The sequence below is a fragment of the Drosophila busckii genome, chromosome 3L, assembly GCF_011750605.1.
Source record: "Drosophila busckii strain San Diego stock center, stock number 13000-0081.31 chromosome 3L, ASM1175060v1, whole genome shotgun sequence".
Taxonomy (NCBI): Eukaryota; Metazoa; Arthropoda; class Insecta; order Diptera; family Drosophilidae; genus Drosophila; species Drosophila busckii.
This window is the reverse complement of record NC_046606.1, coordinates 12,214,204-12,234,595: the sequence shown is the minus strand read 5'-3', so window position 1 is coordinate 12,234,595 and position 20,392 is coordinate 12,214,204. Positions and strand designations below refer to the sequence as shown.

Here is a 20,392-nt window from a genome sequence, read left to right as displayed (position 1 = left end):
GGTTGTGCCCCAGCTCCTGTTGGCATTGACAACTTCATTGGGTAAATATTATTGTAGCATTTCATAGTATTTCGCACAAGTGATTTGCTCTCTTACTGTCTCTGAGGGTCAAATACAAACAACAAGGGGGAGGCAGGCCTGTCCTGTCCTGGCCATGGTGACAATGTCTTTATTGCCGGAGCCAGCAATACTATAAAAACGACCTTGCGGGCAACAAAAGCCAGCCAGACGTGAGCGTTTTCACACTCTGCAGCAATGTACGTGTGTGCTTGTGTGTGTGAGTGTGGAGGACTTTTGGCTGCTAGTTGGAAATTGCCACAGTTTGTGGCACAGACAGTAGACGGCGCGAGCTTCTCACTTTTCTTATCAGCAGTTTGGCTGCGTTGCAGCGTGGCATTTGAAACTGTTTTATGTGCGGCTTTTCAGCTGGTTATGAGTTGTTGCCTCATCAGCAGCAGCTACAGCAGCAGCCACCCCCTAACAGCTTTGTTCTGTATAAGGTGTCAATTGTTTTATGCCGTGAATGCCACGCCTCAACGCTATTCACAGTCGACTGGCTGAACAAGTGGGCGTAAGCAAATCCCATTAAGCCAACAGTGCTCAATTGCAACCCTCTAAACTTTTTTGTATGCTCGCAATACAAACTCGCCCCGAGGCGGCCAACAATTTAAACTAATAATCAACGCATCAGCAAACATTGTCGTTATTATACACGCGCCTGTGGCGCCCCCTGTCGGTTGACTGCTGACAGATTGGACTGGACTGGATTGTCAACTGGGGAGATTTACAAGTGTAGTCATCAATCAGCGAGGCGTGTGTACTATTTAAAAATCGTTTATTCGCTTACAGTTTTCCTGCTTTATATCACATTAAAATATATAGTTTTTGTTTTTCTGTTATTTATATACGAGTGTATGCATATATTTTACAGTTTGAGAGGCAGCGACGCCTCCGCTAGATAAAGCACTAAAACATGTTGTTAACTTAAAAAATAACACGCAACTCAAACTCACACAGATTCAGCTAACACTAGATAGACTACAACTATTGTTAAGGAAGTGGGTGGGCTGGGGGGTGGTGGTGGTGGTTATAGTTGCCCGCTTAGACCGCATGCTCAGCGGCATTGGCGCCGTAGCGCAATGGAGTCGGTCAAATAATATTGGGCGGCGTTGTGGCCAGAGCAGGCACCACGGCTACGGGCGAGGACTTGCCCGACTTGACGCAGCCGTAGGATGAAATGCCCGTGCCGCTGCTGCTGGGCGGCGAAGGCGGCGTCTCCGGACTTATTAGCGGCAAATAGCGCCACGGATGATACAGACTGCCCGCATACATGGCCTGCAGTCGCGCCTGCAGATCGAGCGCCAGTGTCGGATCCAGCGGATAGTGCGCCAGGCTGGGAAAGCTGCTGGGCACGCGTGGCAGTGTCAGCTCCAGCGGCGAGCCAAAGCCATACTTGGCGGCCAGCGAGTTGGGCGAATGTGAATGCGAGTGGGACGCTGCGGCGGCTGCTGCTGCCGCCGTATGCAACAGATGCGCATGGGCGTGGGCGTGAGCATGAGCGTGGGCGGCATGTGGCAGCGAGTGGTGCGGGTGATGCGGATGATGGTGATGATGATGCGACATTACCGCTGCATGCGGTGAATGCTGCGGCTGTGTGCAGTCCTTGCCCAGCTGTCCAGCATGGTTGGCGGCATGAGCTGATGAGTTGCTGCCAGTGCTTGTTGCATTGCCGTTGCCGCCACCTCCAACTCCTCCTCCGCCGCCGCCACCAGGCACTGGTGACTTGTTGAGCGTCTTGGGCTTGCGGCGTGGACGATATTTGTAGTCGGGGTGCTCTTTCATGTGCAGCGCGCTGTAAATTGAGTAAATGTTGAAACATTGATCAAAGATCGTCGATACAAGTATATGGTAAAGCGATTGAACGCTGGCGATGATATCACAAAGTCAATCTATTGTCTGCCTTTGGAATAAGGCAATCGTAAAATTAAAAGCGACTAAGCACCAGCTAAAGATACCCTGCAATCGACTGCAAGTCAACTATATATTAGTTTATTATTGAGTTTAATATGATAAGTACAATTGCCGACAGAATTTTTTAGAGAGAAACAATTTATTATTGAATGTAATTCTATTAAAATAAATTAATTAAGTCTTTGTATTTCTGAAATATTCGAAAAATGATGCATAACTTTAAATAAGTTTATTTATTTATTGAATGTCGTTAGTGGACAGTCGATTGTTAGAAACATTATTGTTAAGCTAAGTTTTTTTTAATAAAAAATTATACAAAACTGCTTTCTTTACTTTTTTTTGGTTTTACTTTTATTGAAACTACTTTTGTTAGCCGTGTACTTCAATTGTTAAAGTAAAGAATATTTGCCTGAGCTTTATATACATATTTGCAACTTTAAAACTCTGCTGCTATAGCTTTGCTATATGTAGCAGGCATACCCAAAGATCTCTCAAGTTAAAGGGTATACAAACTAAAGCCGAAACCCTTTCATAAAAACCTCGCTGCTGCTTTGTATCGCCTGCTTATCTGACCACTTGGCAAGTTAAGGTTGCTGCTTTGACTTGGAGCATAACAAATTCCCGCGCCAGCACACACACACATATGCACACGCAGTATGTGTGTCTGCATTATTCCCAGCTGCAACACAATGCGCAATTGTTGACATTTGTTTGACAAACCAATAAATGTTGATAAAAAGGTGTGTGGGATTGAGCTGTTGTTCACTTTTCACTTCACTTTTGCTTTCTTTGCCTTTTGCCTTTGCCATTCCCTAATTGGTCAGCGCTGTTATCTCGGCCCCGAAATTTATACAAGCGCAGTGAATGTTTTTATATTTAAAAAAGAAGGTAAATAAATAAGGAGTAATATCATCAAATTGAAATGATATGCGAGTGTGCCGTCTTATCGACGCCTCGCACATTGGCAAATATTTAAACAAGAACGCGATACATATATCGTCGTATCCAATGGCCATTAGTCCCAAGCCCGGGCCCAGAGCAGAGGCTCATTAATAAATGTCACTAAAAGAACTTTACACAGGCATTTGGCAGTCCAATACAATCAATAAAAGGATTATGACAGTGCAAACACAGTCATCAGTTTGAAATGGAAACACCAAATGCAAAATCGAATGCCCAAAAGCAAAGGCCAACAAATTCAATTGGATTGTTTACCCAAGATATGGGCACCAAACTCAAGTCCCTTACAATAGCTGCCCATTGTCTTAGCTAATCACTCAAATTGTAACCAGTCGACAAACCCACACACAGACACGAAACCAACACAGACATAGATACTCACCGCAAACGCTTGGCCTCGTCAATGAATGGACGCTTCTGTGATTCGGTGAGCAACTTCCACTCAGCACCCAGGCGCTTTGATATCTCTGAATTGTGCATTTTGGGATTGTCCTGCGCCATTTTGCGTCTCTGCCCCCTTGACCAGACCATAAACGCATTCATTGGACGCTTAATGTGGTCATGATGAGAGCTGCCACTGCAACTGGAGCCATTGTTGTTACTCTGGCTCTGCTGCATTTTGTTAGCCAACGGCGGCGGCGGCAGCGGCGGGGGTGTCGTAGTCACAGCCAATTGTGGCGAGAGGCTGCTGCTGTGGTGACTGCTGCTGCCGCTGGTATAACCATTGCTATTATGGCTGTGACTATGATTGCGATGCAGCAACGCCGATATGCTCGTCATTTTAGCAAAATTTCGCTCACTCCCCCCAGACTGCTGACCCCAAAAGTCTGGTAGTTGCTCAGGTGTTGGCACAATTGTCCGCTGCCCGTCAATGCTGAAATGCAAAATGGAAAATTGAGTTCAATAGATGCGCTTTGTCTGCAACTGAACAGTCGCGGATGTGAGTCATGTCCCCAGTTAGAAAGGGTTAGGTAAGCAGCTTGTGGTTAGCCCATGCTATACAGCTTATTATTCGAAGTAGCTAAAGATAAGCAATTGATTCCTAGAAAAGCTTTTATTTGAGACAAGTTCATAGCAGTCAAAACTAATAATAAATATATAACAAATTGCTGAATATTTATTGACATATTAAATGAGTAAAATCAAACAGAATAAACTTTAATAAGTATAATAATAAATTCTATTCTCTTTGGTAAACTTGCAGTATCATTTATTTGCTTTAATTTCTTAGCAACTAAAACTATTTCATTATGTCACCTAAGCAATCAATCAATTGGTTAGTTTTTGCGTCATACAAAACTAATACTTAATTATATTTTAAAACTATAACTTACTTTTGATTGCTGCTCTGGATCGAAATGTAATCCAATTTAAAATAATTTTATTTGAATAGCTTTACTTAAACTTTGGCAACACTAAATGTATTCTTAGCACTTTATCACTAAATAACTTTTAAATTGTTAAATGTTGTTTTAAAAATTGTTTTAAATATATGTATATGAAATATTTTTAGTTTGATCTTAACACTTGTCAGTGGCACTTCTTGCTATTGTTCAACTAAATCCCGTAGCGAGCCGGAGCCGGTGCGTCCGTGTCGAGTGCGCGACAGTTTTGATTTGAAACAGCAACAATCTATGGCTCTACGGCAATGGGCACAATCTATAACATTCGAAAACTTGCGACAGTTGGCAGAACAGAACAAAAAACAGCAAACAAGAGCTGAAGCAATGCACTGTGCTGGGACTGCGTGGGGTGAAGCCAAAAAGGCAGCACACTGTTATTGTAGTGGTTGCAAGCTGATTGCTGCATGCAGCACAGGAGTAAGCGAGAGAGCGGCAGCAGAGCGATAGAGAGAGCGCAACTGAATTGCCACAGAGAGCGAGAGTGAGAGAGAGAGAGAGAGAGAGATAGGTAGGTCTTGTTTGTAGAGTTCTTTTAACACCTCGTAGGACGCAAGAGAGCACGACGACGACGACGCTGAAGACGCGACGTCAACGTGGCGGCTAAGTGATAAAATTTTAGCTGCCGCTCTGCCGCTTACCTTGTTCATTTGTATGTCTGCTCTGTTGTTGTTGTTTTTGCTGTGTATTTGTGTTTATCTTTTGTGGTCGAAATTGTCTTACGCTTTTTGTTTGTCCTGTGTGTACCTTTCTCCCGATAATATCTTGCATACAAAATATATTTTTGTTTCTCTTGCAACACAAAATACAGTTGCTTATCAATAAGGCAAACGCTTTGTTTGCGCTCACAATCGATCGACCGTTTGGCAAATATCTATATAGCCGAGCTGTGTATTTGAAGAATCGGTGGAAGCAACTATTGTTCACTGGGGTTAGCTTACAAGTTCCATTGAATTGCTTGTTTACAACAGGAAATTCCGTGGCTCAACAATTAAGGCTCTTTTAGCATTTAAATTCGCCAAGAGTAAACAAAAACATGTGCAAAACATTTCGCATGAAATCGGGATATAAAACTTAACTTAGTAAACATTTGTTTAAATATTGCAAAGGGGCTTTTTGAAATACCTTTGGCGCCAAAGTTAAGTTGCTGCTGCGCAGGCGCTGCTCTCCAAAGTGTCAGTCCAACTGTGTGTAGAGTTTTGCCACTTCGAAGGGCTTTGTGGGCCGCCACCCGCCGCCTGGCTCGTGCCCATAAAAATGGCAGCAATTTCAGCTTTTCTAGCAGCCCCCATCCACACTCTTTGGGCACTATTGTGTGTGGGCAGGCGTTGCGCGCATGTCGACGCTCGAGTGGCGCTTTTGGCCAATGGCATAGACAATGTGCTGCCGGAGTGGGGGGCCAGGCTGGCGCTGTGGCTGCTTAGACGCGTTCTCAATGGTGATGGCGTTTTTTATCGTTTTTGTTTTGCATGCCAACTGAATGCATTTTATTGGCCAAACCCCCGAGCTGAGGGGAGCCGCAAGACAATGGGCCAGCAACTGGTGGCTTTTGTTGGCATTCACTTGACAGTTTTCTGGGTATCTCCAGCTCCCACAGCTGCTCGCAGTTGTCGCGTGTTATCATCGTTCCAGCACACTATGCCAAAGAGACATTTGTTCTCGCATAATGGTCATTATTGGGGCTCCTATTATGCCCAGGCGCCAGCACAATGAGCACACAGCATCATTCAATTCCGCTGGCAAACAAAAATTGTGCTACTTATGGCCCAGCACTTCGCTGTCTAGTTGTGTGTCCTTGTGTGTGTGTGTGTGTGTGTGTGTGTGTGTGTGTGTGGGCCATAATTTTGGGTATTTTAGCATTTTCCTTTTTTGTGGAGCTGCTCCGCCTCTGTTATTGTCCATTGCTGACTGCCGTATTGTTTGCTCTGCTTGCATTTAAACTGCAATAATTTATGAAGTGGCTCTGCATTTGCGGGTGATAGTTTTTTGGCCAAATGGAAATGTGTTACGCTAAGCTTGATTTATGTTTAAAATAAGCAACGTGTGCAGATTAAACAGAATTTGCTGCGTGTTCTAAGCATTTGCACACATCCAAAACCTTGATTGCTACTTTGCCGGACTCTTAATATTCAATTTAGTTCAAATTCTTAAATTATTACTCCTTTCAAGTAACAACTTGCAAAATTGTAAAACGATTGTCGATAGCCAGCGCTCAATTGTAAAATGTATCGAAGGTTAAAGTCTCGACTAAATGTTATTTGTAACATTCGATAGTGAGCAATGTTATTTTACAGTACTCACTGTTGTATGTTATTTAACATAGCAGTGTTGAGTTATATTTGGTACTTAACATTACGCGCTCAAATTCAAATTTGAAAATCAGTAAAAATAAGAACCTAATTAATATACAATTCAAACACTTGGCTCGTCAGCTGATGGTTGCTAATAAATACAACTGAACTAACACAATTCTTACTTTATCTCATTAATTATTATATTATCTTATAAGGAATTATCATTTTATGAAAGTAAATAATCTCTATTTTCGTCGTCGTTACCGTAGATCTCAACTATCATAGTTATTTAGCAGCACTGCTTATAAGCCGCACAGCTAGTTAAACGTAGTCACGCCCCTTTTTTCTTATCGCCTTACGTTTTTTTTTTTGTTCTTGTTGTTTACTATACCTCTCTTGGAGATAAGGGCTAGCACTGACTGTGATAGCTTCACTGACATTACCAAAATCATTATCTTAACAAGCGTATACTTATACGCAAATGAATCAGCAGCGCAGCTCAATGAAGCGTTTCACCTTAACAAATGTTATCATGAGCTACAATAAAACTTATTATCTTATCTTTCATTTGATAAGCAACTATCTTGAATAAATATGAAATTTGATTTCAGCAGCAATGGCGGCCCACACCATTTTGACCAACTATCTTGCCTTTTCTTCGGGAATAGACTTTCTGCTGAAGATTCATTTAAGTCCCTTAATGACTTAAAATTAAATACACTCAATGCTCATTACACTACTTGGTATACTTCTGCTGCTGAGCAAAGTGCAGGACTTCATATTAAAAAGGGCGTAAAATTAATTAAATTTTAGCGGCGGCTTGCACCTTGATTCGCACTAATTAGTGGCCAACGGTAATTTCTTTGAGTTGTTGCCGCTGCTTGAGCACACAACATTTCGCAAACGTGTGGATGTCAACAGATGTGGCTGGTGGGCGGCTTGGGGGGTGGCAGCGACAGAGCTGATTGGCCAACAGCAAAGTTGCCTTAATTAGGAAACGTTTAGCGCGCACTTGACTGCCGCCAACCCGCACTCTATGCACAATTAATTAAAAAACAAATTGAAATTCAAATTCAGGGCGAAAGTTTAAGCGTAAATAAATCAACTTCTTTGCTGTTTTCCTTATGAAAATGCGTGTGGGTGTGATGTCTTTTTTATTTTTTGTGGTATTTTGTATTGTTTTAGGTTTTTGTTTTGATTTCAATTACAATATATATATCTTAGCTGCTGTATATGTGTAGAATTTATATATAATTTTATATAATTAAATTTATGCTATGCACTTCGTTCAGCTTTTAAAACATAAAAAATTGCACCGCTCGTTGTTTCTTTTTTTTTTAGATCTCTGCACTGGCTCACACATTCGCTCGTTTTGTTTTTTAACAAAGCTTAAGTTTAATTTACAACTCGAGGCTTAACTGTAAAGTTGGCTACGTTTAACTTTAATCTCGCATTTACTAAGTCATAGACAAGTTCAACTCCTCGCTGCCATTGGAGGATGGTGGTCAGAAGATCACCGTCAGCGGTCGCCGAAAATCAGCAGCAGCAGCGCCGCCACCAGCAGCAGCTGCTGCTGCGCTGCCAGCACCAGCAGCCACTGCGCCAGCCCCAACGCTGGCAGCAGCAGCGCTGCTCAGCTGTCCGCCATACTGTTGAGCATACTGATGAGCATAATCCAAGCCAGCATCGCTGGGCGAGTGCAGATGCGGCTTGGCCTCAACGCTAGAGCTGCTGGTGTCCAAATGCGGCGTGGCATCGCGCTCATCCAGCTGCTGCTGCTGCTGTTGTTGCTGCTGCTTGTTGCTGCTGCTGTTGGTGATGCGCTGCTGCATGTTGCTGTGCGCCATAGATTTTGGATATATCAAAGGCATAGTTGGCACGATCCTGATACATTTTGGAGTCAAAGTAGGCCTTGGTGAGCACACTGGGATCCAGATAGGCGCTGTAGGCGCTGGCCTGGCTGCCCGCGGCGGCAGCAGCAGCGTTGCTTAGATACGAGCTGCGCTCCAAGGCGGCAAACTTGTCCATTTGCCCAGAGAGCGTGGCCTGCAACGAGAAATACACATTTATGAGTATACACAGATTATATAGAAGGGGTTGGTGGGGGGTTGGGTGTCAGTTGCGCTGGTTACGCTTGTCTAGTGCAAATTGCTTAACACTTTTGCGGCTTTATTTGACCAACTAATTGTGGATACAGTGTTAAGCATAACGCCCAGCCAACCCACACCCCACAACCCCACCCACTGTCACTCGTTTTACGCAAGCAAACAAGTCTCAGTTTAATTCTATTTGATTTGCAATACGTTTCACATTGCCAACACCAGTTTCCAGTTGTTGTTGTTGTTGCTGTTGCTGTTGGGTTAAGCATAGCAACTGCCTGCAATGCGAAGGGTTGTTCTTCATTTCCGTTTTGTTTTGAGTGGTTGCTGCTGCTGCTGCCAGGGGTTGCTGCCAGCACAGCCAGCACTTTGCTTTGGGCTATAATTATGTTGTTAACACATCATCATCAGCGGCAGCAGCGCCAAGTTGCACTGATGTGAGCCCGAAAGCGTTTTGGATTACAATTTGATTTGATTTGATTTGATTTGCGCCCAATTGGGAATTAGTGAGGTTTTGGTAAATATTTTGATGCGAGACATTTAAGCGTTTTGTGTTTTGCTGCTTGGCAGTTAATTGATTTGGCTTTGGCAGACAACGAGCTGTGCAAATAGAGAAATAAGTCTAGGCAACAACAGCAGTTTATGAGCCGAGCTATAATGAGAAATGCACGCTATATGCAAAAGCTTCCTTATGGCCAATGGCCCCAAGGATGCTTTGGTTGCTTTGGTTGCTGCTCAGTCATGCCCGTAGTTAGTTGAAAGTCTTGAGCGTTAACGCCCACTATGCAATTTTACTATACATATTTCAGATTGTTGGCTTTGGCAGCTTTGGGCCTATTATTAAGCCACGGCTCGCAAGCCGTATCATTAAACGGCCCAAAGCCACAGTACGCGCTTTGTTGGCCGTGGCTTTCAACACCCGCCGCAGACATCAATCACAGCCTCAAATAGGCAACGGCAGCAGCAGCAGCAGCAACAGCAGCAGTAGTCGTTGCCACGGCCAAAAGTCAACAATGCCAAGCAACAGTCATGACTTTTAATGGTTTGTTAATAAACACATGAAATGGCTTCCACAGACGCGCACGCCCCCCAAGCCCAGCAACAGCTTTTGGGGCAGCCACTGCACCAAACTCAGGTTGCAAGTTCGCTTGCGTTTTAATTGCCAATTTCTGTGCAACACCCAACACACAGCACACAGCTGCCAAAGCCGTTTTTATTATCACCTGTTTGCCGCTTGCTGTGTGTGTTTGTTTTTGCGCTCAAGACCTTGTTATCGACTGTCCAAAAAAGCAGCAACAACTGCACAGCAACTGCAACAAACAACTGCGTTTTGGTCTGTGTGTCAAATCCTTAGCATGACAGTTCAGAAATATGTTGCCTGATCAGGAAGCGTGTCGCGCTTAGTCACGCCTTTTAAAGTGGGCGTCAGCGAGGGCAGCTTGTAATTATGTTATTAAGGCAACAACACGGCACAGTTGGCAGTTGCAGTTGCCCCTTAACCTCTTGTGCATAATTGAATGCTACCGCGCACTGTCGAGTGCTTCGAACTCACCTGTGTTGTGGCTGGACTGGCTGTGGACTGGCTGAGATGGCTGCCCAAGTGATAGGCAGCCGCTGTATGTCCCGGCGCAAAGTAACCCGGCGAGATGCCTGCAAGCAAACAAACAAACAAACAGAAGTTCAATCAAAAAGATAAGCAACGAACAGTTTACAACAATTATGTTGCTGCTACAAATAATTGCCACTCGAAATATTTTGCGTCCTTTTGTTAAACACAACTCTTTCTTTCAATTTAATTGTCTGCTGAATCAGCGTATCTCTGCAGCTGATAGCCCAAGCCAGTTATTACCAATTGCCCTAAACGGTAGTCGGTTCGGCTGCCCTCTTGGCCTGGCCGTAATTACAAGCGCCGCTTATTGAAAAGAAACTTACAGAAAAAAACGAAACTTCATTGATGGCGCCCCCAATTGTTGTAATTGTTGCTTTTTTCTTTGATTTGAATGTTGGCTGCCGCAATTAAAATTGCTTAGACAACAATAAGAGTTGCAAGTGGCACGTTAACAACATTTCGATGGCATCATCTTTCTATTGTTGGCCAACACATAATAGCGGATTAGGTAGTTGCCTACAAATATTTCAACCAAAAATTAACATCACAATCAAAAACAAATTTTGTTTGGCATGTAAAGAAATAAATTTTTTTTACACATTTCCAACTTTTTGTTTAACGTTTTGTTGGTCAGGCATATAACTTTGGCTATTTATTAAATGAAGAGCCAACCAAAAAATACTATTCACTCATAAAAATTTATTAAAACTTAATTGCTCTAAATGTAAAGTTATGTCATCATAGACACTCGCTCACATCGTCAAACTACTACATGGACAATTGCTCTCAACAGATTTCGCGGGTTAATGACTGGGTATTTTCCTTGATAGTAAGCTGAAGTTTGACAAACATGTTTCTTAACTGTCAGAAGGCAATTCAAGTTCTCGGCTTTATCAAACGATGGGCTAACGAATTTGATGACCCTTAACACAACTAAACCTACTTTATATATCTCTTGGTTCGACCGATTCTGGATATGGATCTTGTATTGTCTCCACAATAACTCGCAACCAAGATTATATTGATCTGTTTTCAAAAAAAATTTGTATTATTGCTTTAACGTGGCTTTAACTGTTCCAGGTGTGATCTACCATCTTACTCTAGTAGACTACTTTTTTAATTAATCTTCCATCTTTAACTAATCGACGAATCGTGCTCGGTGTCATGTTCATGATTAAATTAATTAAAGGGGAAATTGATTCTTCATATTTGTTGGGTCAACTTAATTTCTCGGTTCCTGTTAGGTATACTCGAAATTTTGTTCCCTTAACTCTTAACTTTTGCACAACTAACTATTTACTGCATGAGCCTCTTCGAGTTCTCTGTGCTGATTATAATAAACTTCATTCTGTTATCAACACAGAGACCTCAGAGTTTATTCTAGCGGTGGCATCTTAAACTTACTTAATATTAACAATTAACTTAATCCAGATCTGTTGGGTTTTTCGGGTTTCCCCAATTCTTGCAACAAATGTTGGGTCTGTTTAACACTCCAATATCTAAGGTTTTAAAATAAATACATAATTATAAATTACCTTGTAATTTAATTTAACTATTTTTGTTGGCAGTGCTATAATGTAATTTTTTCTTTCGCTGTCAACTGCTCTTAGTGGACATTAAATAATTTAATAAATAAATAAATAAAATTTACAAGTTGTCAATAAATAATAATAAACATAATGTAAGGGTTTCGAATTTCTAAACATTCACTCAAGTTAACAATACTAAATATTAATAATTAGAGCTTTTACGCCAAAATACAGTCCCTTATACAATGTTATTTAAATAATAATCATAGCATATAATTTAAGGGTTTTTCGCATTTGTTCTGCGCTCTTGACGCTTTCAATTTTCCTTGTGCATTGGCGTGTAAGACAGACAGGCTAATATGCTTTATTTATTATGCTTTTCCTAGTAATTTTATTATCATTTCCGTAGCGCATAAATCATTGCCACAAGCTCATCCACAAATTTGCTGCCACATCAGCAGACTTAACCCCAAAAAAAAAAAAAATAAAGAGCAGAAACGAACGCAAGTTGCGTTTAATTTGAGAACGCAAGACAAAACTGCTAAACGTGACAAATGCTAATTTAAAACCTCCCACTACAGCAACTACTCTTGGTTGGTTGGTTGGGCGGTTGGGGGGGGGTAAATCATGAATGGCAACTTATGGTTCATGTCTAGTAGCGTTGTCTATGCCAGGCGGACGTGCTGGTGGCTTGAATGAGTTGTTAAGCCAGGATGATGACTTCACAGTTTGTCACAGACACTACAAGCGAAGGGGTGGTGGGTGAGCCACCCCCTTGTCATAAACAATAAGCAAATAGACAGACAGCCACTCGAGTGTGAGCATAGTTTATCATATTTTGTGAGTTGGGGTTGGGGGTTGGTACAATAATTCTTGTGGCATTTGCATATGTCTTGTTACCTGCTCGTAACGCCTCCACGGGCACCGAAGGATATGGCATGGGATATGGGTAGCCATCACGGCGTAGTGCCTTTGGCTTGCGTCGCGGTCGATATTTGTAATCCGGATGCTCCTTCATGTGCATGGCGCTGTAATAAACGCAAACTGTAAATTTGGGCAGCTCAAAGTCTTTGGCTGTTGTGTGGACTTACCGCAAACGCTTGGCCTCGTCAATGAAAGGACGCTTCTCCTCCTCTGTTAGCAGCTTCCACTCGGCACCTGCAATTCAAATTCAAAAGTTGTTAATCCATTAGTTACTTGTGTGCCTCAAGCAGCACTCTTGGCAACATAATTTTCTAAACAGTTGCACACACACATAATCACTGTTGTGTGTGTGTGTGTGTGTGTGTGTGTTAACTTGTCTTGTCTGTGCAGACAGGCAACAAGGATGCCAAACAATGTTGCTGTTGTCAGCTCTTCCTCAGCGCTCTCTCACTCTTGTTTGCTATCTTGCCATCTTACTCTCTGCTCAGCCATTGTCTGTCTCTGTCTATTTTGGCCACCATTGTTGCCAGTTTTTGGCATTGTCGTTTGTCGTTTGTGCCTTGTTTGTCAGTTCGGTTCAGTTTAGCTTCAGCAGGACAACAACGCATAGTCCTTGCCAACATAATGGCGCGCAGTCTCTCTCGCTCTAGCTCTAGCTGTCTCCCAGCAGGTGGCTTGAGTTCTATTTGTGGGCGTGCTTTGTGCTCTGTCTCTGTGTGTGTGTGTGTTGCACGTGCCACATAAGTGGCAAGCTGGCTCGTAGGCGTAGACTTGTGTGTCCTCTGCGGCTTTTATGTGCAGAAATTGCAAATGTTTTCAAGTTAATGTAAAATGTTATAATGACATGTGTCATAATGCGGCTGTGATATGAGTTACCCACCCAAGCGAAGAGGGTCCTGGTCCTGGACTATTGTCACAAGGAGCTCTTTACAAGCATTCGCTACAAATGAGACGATAAATGTGGAGTAGAGTTCTTTTATTTTGGGCGCTTTAAACTGGGGTTGCTCCAATGTCAAGTTCTAAGAGTGACTTTCTAGCTATTACTAGATGCTATCAATGGAGTAACTACGAGTGGTTAGTTTGGCAGCTAATGCTAGACAGCATTGAGTATGCAATTTATAACAATACGCAGTAAAATAAAATTGAAGTTGAATTAGATTTTTATGCGTCAGAGGGCTTAAGAATTTCTTTAATTTCTTATGCATTTTTTCATACATTAGCTAACCATAGTATATATATATATATATTTAATTGCCACAACTGCTTACTGAACAATTGCAATTGTCAATTGTACACATTTCTTTCTTACTATTATTATATGCTTATCTTAATCTTTGTACAAATAGTAAACAAATTACGCTCTTGTTCACATTGTTGAGCCATTTTGTGAACAGATTGTCATAAAATGAGCTTGTGGCTAAAAAAGAAATATAGTTGCTGTCCGCTGGGAAATGTCAGTAATTAGTTAGAACGCATAATTTAGTTTGCTTCACTTCCGCACACACAACAGAGCAAGCGAAAGAGAGAGCGAGAGAGATAAATAGCATTGTTATTATGACAAAGGCAGTAACAATAGCAAGACACACACACTAGTGACAAAACTCCAAAAGCTAGTAGACGTGGCTAAGGCGTAGAAGTAGCACAGCTGTCAGCTTCAGGGGCCCACACAAAAACTATAACAATAAATGCAATACAAAAGCACAATTGTGGCACAACGACTAACTAAAGTGGCATGCCCCAGCCCCAGCCCCACAACTTGGCTCTCTCGGCACTCATAAGGCAAGTAGCTGCTCTTAACTGACAACTGCTGCTAAAATACTAATTTATAGATACATTGACAGGCTGTACGTACGTTCAAGTGGCAAGTGTGGCATCAAATGCGCAACTTGTCTCTCTCTCTGCTCTCTGCTGCTGTGCACGACACCTTAATAGCAGACTAAGTAAATGTGTGTGTGTGCTGGGGCAGCAGACAAGTCACATAATAATAAACAAGACGGTCAGCCAAATAAGGAGAGTGGGGCGGGGGGTTGATACAAAAGGATGACAACAATGTCTGCTGTGGCTCAATGTTTGCCAATTGTCGTCTGGCGTCGAAATGGAACTTCAAGTCGAGTCAGGCAGGCTTAATAATTGATATGGAAAACAAACCAGCTCCGTAGCCCAGTTGCACATCATGACAGTTTGTCCAAGCATAATTAACAAGTTTTTCCAACGACTTGGAAAATGGTTACAGCTAAACAGACGCACAAATATTGAAACAAGAGCCGGCTCCAGTTGCATTTTGTTAGTTCACACACAATTGGACTGTCTAGTTAGTTTTTTTTGGGGAGTTTAGAACTTTTCACACATTATACAATTGAACTACTTAGATGGGACTACTGTTGACATAAAGTTTAACAAGGCGCCAGCGTTGAGGCCTGTATAAACAGCTCCAGACCAAAGATTAAACTGTTTGCTAACCAAACGTTTCAAGTTTACCAAGTTATGTGAGTTGTTCAGCTTTATTTTTAGCTGCTGCTACGCCTAGAATTGTAATTACAAGCTCAGACAATGAGCGCGCTCTCTCTCTCATTCTTTCTTACTCCCACACACCTGTCAATTGCCAGGCTTACCCTTATGCCCCACTCAATTGCAAACTAATCAATTGTTTGCGCTTTATTGTGCAACAAAAAGCGTCATGGGGGTGGCTGCTGCTGCTGCTGCTGCAAAAAAAAAGCAAAGGCTTGAGTTCGAGCTTTTGTTGCTTCGTCGACGGCAATCGCATCCAAGTCAAAGTCAATGCCATTGTTCTGGTCTTGGACCCAACGGACTGCCCATGCAGACTTTGTTTAATATTATTTAATATGCCCCGTTTTGTTGCTGGGGCGTGCCATAAAAACTTTTGATTAAAAAAAAGCATCACGCAGGCGCTCGATTGACGATTCGACAGGTTTTTCAATTATTTTCACAAAAATGTTTCATACAAGCGACTGCTATTTTTATTGTTGCTTGCCACCGTTGCTTGTTGTTGTTATTGTTCTTGTTGTTGTTGTTGTACTCTTGGCATTGTTGGCTTTTGTTGTTAATTCAAATTTCCAGACAGTAATTAATGACAGTTACAATTTCAATTAAGCAACGCGCCCGCCCGCTCAACAAAATTGTTTTCTATAACAAAGTTTTTTATAAATTATATACATGCTGTTGTTGTTGTTGTTGCTGTTGCTGTTGTTGCTGTTTTTTGTGCACCTTTTGTTTAATATAATAAAATAAATGGCAACGCCGCTGCTGCCAACGGCGCTGGCGACGGCGACGCCGTCGTCTGAAGAGCTCTTCACAGTTGCCAGTTACCGTTACTCGACTCTTGACGCAGCCTTATGCTCAATGTGTGTGTGTGTTTGTGTGTGTGTTGCAAGAGTAGCTTTCGCGCCGCCATTTTTTGTGGCGCCTTTGTTGCTGCCACAGTATTTTATTTCATTTTATTTTATTTATTTGTTTGCGCCTTTGGGCTCTGCACAATTTTTCATAATGAGCGGCTGTGTACATTTTATTCATTAATTGAATGCCAGTGCAACTTTTCAAGTGCAAAACTTTGTCATTTGTATAAATGTGGCAAATTCAAGCCATTTTTTTTGCTTTGTTTATTTTAATTCAATTTGTTTTGTAGCTTCTCTCGCTCTCTTTAACACGCTTGACAATTTCTGTGGCTTAAATTTAAGTTGAAAATTGAAAACTTGCCAGCACCCTTGGCCTATTATTTTCGATTTTCTACTTAGCTTAAGCGAGTTACCTACATCTTGCTATCAACAATGCTCTCGTCGCTCTCTTCAGTCAACAATGGCTGCAACTGACAGCAAATATTACACAGAACTGTCAATTGACATAATGGATTTGCCAAAATACAACAACAACAATGGGTAAAGCAAAAAAAAAAGGAGGTGAATTGAAAAGCCAACAAAAGCTCGCGCCTTGCTGCTGAAGCAAAATAAAGTAAAAGAAAAATGAATAAATTGTATATACTATATGTTTGGCATACTTGAAGACTCAAGTATGTTGTGCAGTGTCATCGATTTTTTGAGGCTCCGAGGACGACACACTTGAACTTTGTCAGCTGTGTGAGCAGCAATTGCTTGCAATTGCAATTTGCCAAGACTGATTAAGATTCTCTTTAATGGCCGTGAAATTTTTAAACTTAGCTTTCAATTACAAAAAGTGGAAATATATTTGACTCTGGCCTTAAATTCAAGTGTTATTATAATTTTCAATGTTTAAAATTATTCTCAAGAATTTTTGGTTGAATTTAAATTACATTTTTGGGTTAAAAGTTTGAAAGTAAGACTTGCTAATTTTTATTTAATTAATATTTAATGATTGACATAAAGAAATTAATATTAAAGTAATTGAAATTAATTAAAATTTAATTTGAACAGCTTAAGGAGAGACGAAGGGAATTTTTATGCTACACTGTTCATTAATTTTATTTTTCTAATAATTCTTATTGGCAATCCCTGCACTTAACAATTTATAGAGTATATAAAGATCGTTCATTCAAACTGTATGCCTTTTGTTTTTTATTCCTGTGCTTGTTGTTGTTGCGCTCAACTGCGCTGCAAGTGAGTCGCGTTTAATTTGCATTGTTTTTGCTTAAACAAAGGTAAAAAAAAAAACACTGCTAAAAAGAAAAAGTCATTTCACAAGTGCTTAACGAGCAGAGCCAAAGTGTGAGAAGTTGCCCCGTGGCGTTGATTATTAAAAAATTGCACAAAATGGCTGCCACATTGCCGCATTTTGGGGCAGGCTAGAGCTATCGATGATAGCTTGAAGCTTATTGTTATCGCTGTTTTGACAGTAGAATTTTTTCGAGGCTGATTAGTGGCAACTAAAGAACTCATGCAATATGCATGAGCTGCTGTTAAAGGTAGAGCCATCTTGCCTCTATTGTTATGCTAAAGATACTGCCTGTCACTTGCCACGTGCCACAAGCTTGCCTGACAGCGTGTGTGATTGAAATTGAATTTGATGCGAGCCCAAAGCCCAAAACGTTCTGACTGATAAGCAAAGCTGCTGCTGCCGTTGGTTGTGCGTGGGATTAGCTCAAGTTGCCTTTGGTATAAACTACTTAACTTTGCAACTAGTTAAGCGGCAAGACAATGCGGCAGACGACGCAACTACAACACACAACTGTAAACAGAGAGCTGAGAACTGGTGGGAGAGCAACCCTTCACATATATAATCAACAGCTTCCTCTGGCTTGATCAGCGCGCTTCCTGCTTTTGTTTGACAGTCGCTTGTCACAACTGACAGTTGCGTGTTTTTGGTTTGTCATTGTTGCCTGGCAGGGAGGGGGTGGAGTCTGGAGCACGTTGATTAGTTCAAGCTGCATAAGTGGGCAGGCGAGTGAGTGAAAGGCGCAGAGTCGGAGGAGTTACATAAATGAGTGGGCGCGTTAGATTGTCAGGTCGTGTGCCGGCTTTCAATTTAGTTTTGTGGCATTGTTAGGCAGCTTAAAATCTATTTGTGGTTACAGTACTCACCCAGCCGCTTGGATATTTCGGAATTGTGCATTTTGGGATTATCCTGTGCTATCTTGCGCCGCTGTAAACGCGACCAGACCATAAACGCGTTCATTGGACGTTTGATGTGCTCCTCATTCTGGCGCTTCGTTGTATTCTGTATCATCAGGCTGAAGAACACATCGCTGCAATAGAAAGTACAGTGAAGCTGGCAGCTCTTTAAAATGTCTTGTTGATTGCTTACCTGGCGCTGCTGCCGCTGTTCATCAGACTGCCCATGTTCTGGTGCAGATTGCTGATGGGCGAGGCCTGCGAGTTGTGATGCAGATGCGCAGCGGCGGCGGCGGCCATGACGCTGTTCGTTGAGCTGGAACTGGACGTATGATGAGCTGGCGTGCCGCCTGCTGTAGAGCCCGAGCCGGAGCCGGAGCCTGAGCTGTGACTATGATGCTGGCCAAGGCCGTTGCTGTGCGTGGGCTGATGCAGTGACTGCGCCTGCGTCTGGCTGTGCTGCGTGTGCTGCGAGGACTGCGACTGGTGATGATGATGGGCATGCAACTGCGAGTGCTGTGAGCTCAGATGATGTGCGGCAACTGCAGCGGCAGCGGCCGAGTGATGCAGATGCGGATGCAGACCCAGAGCGCTAGATGTGACGTTGTTGCTGCCGTTGGGTGAACCGCCGCTGCTGTTGCTGTTGCAGTGATGATGTTGCTGCTGCAGTTGCAACTGCTGCTGCTGCTGCTGTTGCGCTAACTGCTGGCTGTGATGATGTGCGGCGGCGGCGTGGCTATGGGCGTGACTCTGTTCGCTGCTGTGTTGCTGCTGCTGCTGTTGTTGCTGTTGCTGCTGTTGCTGCTGCTGCTGCTGTATAAGCTGTCCGAGATGCGTGTTGCTGCTGCTGGAGCTCACGGAGCTGAGATGACTCTGCAAGGGATGTGCGAGCGATAGGCCTGAGAGCGACAAGTGCGTGGACAGACGTTCCATCATTTTGTTGATGGCAGCGAATTGCAAATTCTGGCTCTAAGCCGGTTTATGCTAACAAGATTGCTGCTCTGTAGATTGCCAGACGAGCTGCAAAGCAAAAATATTGTGTGTTCAGAGCTTTTGTTAATCAATTAACTAATTGATCTGAGCGCTTAAAAGTGTGTCGTGAAAACAAAGCAGTTACATGCCCCAACCCCAAGCGGCCACACCCAGCAAACTCTACACCGAGCTCGAGATCTCGAACCCATTGTATGCACGAATGTCAACCCTTAAGGGCTTTCGGCTTGCCGGCGCATGGCCGGGAACGGCGTCCAGAGACGTCCTGTTCATTATGCGTCTGAGCACTCGAAACCCATTTCTTTTCTATTCACCTTTTTGTATTTTTGTATTTTTTGGGGGTCATCAACGGCTGTTTTCAAACTCACATGTGCGTGCATTATAAGCGGGATTTATATGGTCCACTTGATGCTCACACAAATCCTAATCCAAGTGTGGGCTGCTCGCATTAATGTGTTAAATACACACACACACACAGACATATGCTAAAGGGTTTGCAGTTCATGGTCAAGAAGCAGAGCCGTCCGTCTAAATGCTTTCAATTTGTTTAATGGTGCAGTGCTTAGGACGAGCCTTCGAAACTCTCAAATACAATTGAGCTGGGCGTGTGCAAGACATACGGAAGTGCGGGAGTATGGGTCGGATACGTGTCAGCTGCAGTTTTCATATTTATATTTGCATAGCATGCGGCTGCGGCTATTGTGGGTAAATAAGAGACGTATATGTAGCTTAAGCAGTGCGGTGTCCACTTGGCAATAACATTGCAAGTAATTAGACATTGAAGGGCTTGTTAATTGGATTATCTGAGCTTGAAAGCTGAAACTTTCGCTGTGTTCACTTAAAGAATATTAGAGTCAGCTGCAGCAGTTTTAGCTTCTCAATTGCAAATAAATTTATGCAAATAAAGTTTTAGTCTAATTAAATTCATTTAATAAAACTCATTTCGTTACATCTTTAACATAGCAAGTTTTGTTTTCAATAGAGTGTGAGTCAGAGAGAGAAAGCCGACGCTGTATTGAACGCTGCTCGATTCATTTTAGTGATGCTCGCTTGCCTATCGATATGTAATTATTTAA

General features: G+C 42.5%; 2 protein-coding genes across 2 annotated transcripts; both read right to left on the bottom strand.

Annotated features, from left to right (window-relative positions):
• Positions 1-962: 962 nt before the first annotated feature.
• On the bottom strand, positions 963-3,653 carry LOC108598194 (transcription factor Sox-21-B). Its single transcript, XM_017984809.2, has 2 exons — positions 3,314-3,653; positions 963-1,852 (listed from the first exon to the last, which is right to left on the bottom strand). Exons 1-2 carry the CDS (start codon positions 3,547-3,549, stop codon positions 1,150-1,152), a joined length of 939 nt encoding a protein of 312 aa, XP_017840298.2. The 5' UTR covers positions 3,550-3,653; the 3' UTR covers positions 963-1,149.
• On the bottom strand, positions 3,554-18,626 carry LOC108598195 (transcription factor SOX-14). The gene is made up of 8 exons (XM_033293526.1): positions 18,520-18,626; positions 18,297-18,460; positions 12,954-13,020; positions 12,763-12,890; positions 10,277-10,374; positions 8,506-8,671; positions 3,732-3,805; positions 3,554-3,643 (listed from the first exon to the last, which is right to left on the bottom strand). The coding sequence occupies exons 1-8, from the start codon at positions 18,624-18,626 to the stop codon at positions 3,554-3,556; spliced, it is 894 nt and encodes a 297-aa protein (XP_033149417.1).
• Between the last annotated feature and the right edge of the window lie 1,766 nt (positions 18,627-20,392).

What these genes read in the sequence shown, in the direction of transcription:
- LOC108598195 (XM_033293526.1), bottom strand. Translation starts at nt 18,626, where the DNA reads ATGGCCGCCGCCGCCGCTGCGCATCTGCATCACAACTCGCAGGCCTCG. An exon ending in AACAGCGGCAGCAGCGCCAG is followed by an intron (nt 18,461 to 18,519) that starts GTAAGCAATCAA and finishes TTTCTATTGCAG; the next exon opens with CGATGTGTTCTTCAGCCTGA. An exon ending in CGAAATATCCAAGCGGCTGG is followed by an intron (nt 13,021 to 18,296) that starts GTGAGTACTGTA and finishes TTTGAATTGCAG; the next exon opens with GTGCCGAGTGGAAGCTGCTA.
- LOC108598194 (XM_017984809.2), bottom strand. Translation starts at nt 3,549, where the DNA reads ATGCAGCAGAGCCAGAGTAACAACAATGGCTCCAGTTGCAGTGGCAGC. An exon ending in GACGAGGCCAAGCGTTTGCG is followed by an intron (nt 1,853 to 3,313) that starts GTGAGTATCTAT and finishes CTCAATTTACAG; the next exon opens with CGCGCTGCACATGAAAGAGC.